Source organism: Sorghum bicolor, chromosome 1 (assembly GCF_000003195.3).
Source record: "Sorghum bicolor cultivar BTx623 chromosome 1, Sorghum_bicolor_NCBIv3, whole genome shotgun sequence".
NCBI classification, from domain to species: domain Eukaryota; kingdom Viridiplantae; phylum Streptophyta; class Magnoliopsida; order Poales; family Poaceae; genus Sorghum; species Sorghum bicolor.
The window spans coordinates 64,679,488-64,684,718 of record NC_012870.2 but is presented as its reverse complement, the minus strand read 5'-3'; the positions used below and the strand labels follow the sequence as shown (position 1 = coordinate 64,684,718).

The window sequence follows — 5,231 nt, the reverse complement described above, 5'->3', positions numbered from 1 at the left end:
CTCCACATACCTAACCCACAATGATTTTGCAACCTATACCCACTCCTAACAACTACCCTATTTTCATCTAGAAAAGGTCACACAAATAAAGCACAATGCAGAAGCTTAAGTTCCATAAGTAAAGAACATGGTGAGTGAATGAAAAGTCTTAAAGACAAGGATGTGTATCAGTTGTCCAAACAAAACACCTAGTCCATGTTAGGGTCCACATTAGGGCTCACCAAGGTACACTCCCCTACCACCAAACCATCTCATAGTCATGGTGTTAAGCTCTCCACAAAGGCTTGCAACAACCAAGGTATGTTTTGCAAATCACTAAGGTTCATTATTGTTGCTGCCTGACACTTACAATCACCTTGGCACCATCCACTAGGGATCTTCTCTACCAAGGAACTTCTCTCCTCACCCCAACCCCACCCTCTCACACACCTAGTTACCACCGCTCCACATCAAGTTTTGAGGTCGTCACTATCAGAAGGGCACACAAGCCTAAACACTTAACCTCTCAAGCTAGGAGACCTATCTCTTAAAGATACACTTGCTACTATATGCATTAGATGTGATCAATAAGCACATGAGAGAGGGTGGATGGAGTGATCATCATCTAAGCTTCATCTTTTTTTCAACTCATCCAGAGCTGTTTCATCACTCTATTAGGCAACCTGGCCTACCTAACATGAAGAAGGCTTTGTAGTATTTTTTCCATCAATTGGCTTCGAAAGTTCCTGCACAGTAGCAACATGAAGAAGGCTTATAGTTTTTTTTTCCATCAATTGGCTTCAAAAGTTCAAATTCAAAACTTAGGATTAATCGAAGAAAGTTAAGCATAGGTACCACTTTCCTCCTGCACAGTAGCATACACCTTCTTAAAGTCCCTGCCTTTTTTTAACCTAGAGATAGGGATCGGAAATAACTAAAGCATCATATATATGTTTGACTTTTCATCAGCTAGCTAGGCCGCAACTGTATCGTGGTACAACAAGATAAAGAGGAGAGTAACTGATCAAAGATAATTGTGTCTAGCTTGCTTGGGTAAGCAAAATAAACTTGCTTTGCAATGAGTAGGGTGGTTTTCAGACATATATGTACTTGCTTACTTATCATCTAGCAAAATCAACCGTACCATAGTGCGGAAGCTAGCATGTTTAGCGACCACATCATGCATCAACTTAATCAGTATCAAGCAAGTCCGTCATATAGATCTAGTCAGAAATCTGTAGTACTTGTTCATCAAGCGAGCAATTCTCACATGGAATATGCACAAATCTTCTGAGAATCCCACTCAGTACCCAAAAAAAGAGCATTCCAATTTCCAAACAGTATCTTCTGAGAAAAGGTGCTAAATAGATTGACAACAAATCGATCAAGTGAAAACAACTGAAGCCCTGTGGGATCGGAGTCTGGGTACGTAAATCGACAAATACTTTTCTTGCCAATCTAGGCATTATTCTATCAGAAAAACTGAACCATATGCAACGAATTGAAGGCACGCGCAGCAGGATAAACATAAACTAATCATTTAGGAACAGACAGATGAAGCCTGCAGGCAGAAGGAAGAGGTCGCCTGCTCAGGAAAAATGGCTAATCATAGCCTGAGTGACAAGTCCAGGTCGTCGGCGCGGTCGACGTCGCCCCGCTGCCAAGGCGCCGCCGGCGGATCAGCATGCCTCGCGTTCTTAGCCGCCTCAGGCTCTCCTCCAGCAACGCCGCTGGCAGCTCCGGCGGCGCCTCCAGGCACGGTGTCGGCGTCGACCTGGCCCCGGCCGGCGCCCCTCACGGACGACGCTGCGCGCATGGCGGCTGCAGCCATCTCGCGGTGGCGCTTTGCCAGGGTGCGCTCATACTTGTGCGCGTTCTGGTGGCCGCCGAGCGCCTGCGAGGTGTGGAACTTGCGGCCGCAGTACGTGCAGAGGAAGAAGCCCGGCGGCTCCTCCGGTGCAGTGCGGTGGAGGAGGCTGAGGCCGAGGTCCAGCTCCAGCTCCAGCTCCGGCCTCTCCATTATAGCAGTAGCTATAGCTTAACCTGCAACAGAATAATTGTGCTAACCGAGGATTAAATATACAGTACAAACTCTGGTGGATGACAGAGCTAGTAGAGTCTGTGGACTGTGTGTTGCGCACGTTTTGTAACTGTGGCAAATGGCAGCGCGCGGCGGATAGTAACTTCTGCGACCAGTGCTTTTGCCGATTCACATATATCTGAGGCTCCTTAAATGGGGGGTATCTTCTCGGTAACACGTTTCGACTTTCAAGATATTTTTATTTTTAGATAATGAAATAAAGTTTCAGCCTGACTTTTCAAGATATATATTGTTTTCATTAGACATAATTTATATCTACTCTGAGAAAAGTTTTAGAGGCACGTACAAAACCATGAAAATCTCATATTAAAATATGTGAAATTTTACGGTGCTTGGGAATAATTAACAAGAGCCCTTCATTTGGTTAGATCCAATGTTTAAAAATTAGAAGGAACCACATGAAAGAAACTTAAGTTGTGGGTCGAAACCAAAAAATATGTGAATTCGGAATTGGTTTCTAATTAATTTTGAAGGGTATAATCGTATTTTGATGTCCGCACACGATACTAGTATAATGTCCGTGCTAACGCCACGGTTCTTTCTAGAAAACGCTATATAAATCATAGTATTTTTTTAGAGTTTTAATTTTGGACAATTGTTTTTGAATCTATATACATTTTGTGAATCATCAGTACATAAAAACATCTTTACATTTTTCTAACTTTTTAATCATATATTGGATATCTTCAGGAACGTTGTCGTAGCACTCATTTTCACGACTCGCCAAAATGTCAGCCAAGAACTGATCTTGATAGCTGCGAATGACAGATAATATTATATCAATATTTAATTGTGTATTGATGCAAATATAGTGGAGAGTGCATGTGCTTACATTATTGATCGGCGGCAATCTTACACCATCTACAGCTTCATGAAATTGTATACAAGAAAACCTCCCAAGTTTCTGTACAAGATTGTTTATTTGGCGTACAAAACTGAAATATTTGTTACAACTACAACAAAGTTGAACCAAATGACAAGTGATTACCAGTCTTTATGGTTTGATGTAACCTTTGTTACACATGCAAGATATCTACGTTGGTTTCTCTTTGATTTTGATAGTCCCATGGCGAGCATGAACATTCTACTAATAGCTTGGAATGTAGTTGTACATGTCATATCTTGACTAAAACCATATAAATAAAATATACAGCCCGTCCCAATAATACGGTAGTAGAATCTAAGACACATAAAGAGAATATTTGATTGGTAAATACAAAAAAATTAATTAAACAAAGTATATAGTAAATAAAACTTAACTTACATTGCTACAGTCATTTATGTGATATTGCATGCCAGGCCAACATTTAAGTATTTTTTCAATTTTTCTTGATATACTTTGCTAACCAATCCACAACATCACGGATCTCATCCAAACCTAGTTATTTCCTGTTAAATTTATAGAAATTAGCAATATTTGATGAATTATACTATTTTATAATGATTTATATATAACAACTTACAATAAATTTAAGATCCATCAGGTGGTATTTTTGTTTCGTCAACATCATGCCGTTCACGAGCATCCGAATACCCATATATTAAATGATTCATGATCCAACTCTTTTTCCTCTTATAAAATATTAATAATATTTCAGATGTAAAATATCTAAAACCATAGAACCATTCAGAATCCATGTTAAATGATGTTGGTGCAAAGCTGATCTGCAAACACAAAGGGCTAATACCCGATATAAACGTTAAGGCGTGCCAGCCGATTTGACCTTACTATCGGCAAAGGTGATAACTCGAATACTTTAGTCCTGACAACAGCGATGCGCCCGGATGTCATGGCTAAGAGGTACTCACGCGGAACTTGAGAACACGCCGAGCTTAAGTCGACGAATTCCTAAGAACTCGTAATAAAAGGGAAAAAAATATGACGAAGTCGTCGGAAAGTAGATGCTGGAATATGAGTAAAAACGTGTGTTTGATTGATTGATAGATAGATCATTACAAGGCCCTAGGGTTCATATTTATACCCTGCTCAAAGAGCTACAACTAAACACGACCAGAACTCGAATTCAAAATTACACGGAGTCCGTATACAAAACGACTTAAATAAATAAGGAAATAACAAAGCTATCTCCCGTGACAAACTAAAATTCTTCCATAAACCGATCAGCAGTTTCCGGACCCCTCCTCCGTATCATCGGCAGACTCCTTGCCATAGTCATCGGCAGACTCCTCCATTATAGCCATCGGCATAAACACATCACTGCCCGCAGACTTAGTCACATCCGACCCCTCCTTCATCGGCAATTCATCTTGTAAACAGCATACTGCCACTTTATCCTGCCATCCTGAACACGTGCCCAAAAAACGGTGTCAACACATGCCCCCCAATTTCGGAGTATAAAACTGTTAATGCTCCGAAATTCTCTGCAGTAATGATGCCTTCTTCCCGCAATTAATGCTCCTAATCTGGTAACCGACAACCTCAATCTGAACAACTCTGACCCGCAGATTCCTCGAAATCCCCAACTTCCTAAATGGGCATTTCTCTCTCAACCGTACATCGGCAATAATACCGTTACAAAGATCTGCCGATATACTGACCAGGACGTTTGTACAAACGGCTACCTCCCCTTTATTTGCCCATCGGCAATATGACCGTTATAGAACGCTGCCGATGGACCGACCAGGAGATCTCGCACAGTAAAATATCTTCAGATAATGACCGCTTCCCATCAAATCACCTGCGCAATCCCTTGATTACCGTGCGAACAGTTACCATATCTACCTGAGTACCCTCGGATTTCTCGGAGGCGGCAAAGAGATAAGTCAGATTTGCCCTTGCCCATTTTGTCCTATAAGTAGTTCCTTCTCGGGTACTCCTTCCCCATCACATCATTCCACCACCCAACTTTACTTTTCCAGCGGCGGCGCCATCCGAAACTCTCCAAAACTTCCGACAAGCACTCCTCCTCATCAACCCCGGTGCCTTCAAACACTTTCTTCACAGCAAGATGGCCATTGGCTTCGTCGTTCCTGAGGTCAGATCTCCATCTCGTCTCCTGTATATTTTTCTCGTATCCCTGTTCACCCGTAATTCATTTCACTGAATATCTTCCTTTTCCTCTTTCTTTTGTATTTCCTTTACACCCAAAATCACTAGGAATTGTCCAACAAAATTGTCATCCCTACCGAT

At 41.6% G+C, this 5,231-nt stretch overlaps 1 protein-coding gene across 1 annotated transcript; it reads right to left on the bottom strand.

The window, feature by feature from the left end:
• On the bottom strand, positions 963-2,138 carry LOC8080762 (zinc finger protein STAMENLESS 1). The gene has a single exon (XM_002465159.2). It carries the CDS (start codon positions 1,997-1,999, stop codon positions 1,586-1,588), a length of 414 nt encoding a protein of 137 aa, XP_002465204.1. The 5' UTR covers positions 2,000-2,138; the 3' UTR covers positions 963-1,585.

Bases quoted from the DNA above. Each gene is read 5' to 3' on its own strand.
- LOC8080762 (XM_002465159.2), bottom strand. From the start codon at position 1,999: ATGGAGAGGCCGGAGCTGGAGCTGGAGCTGGACCTCGGCCTCAGCCTC.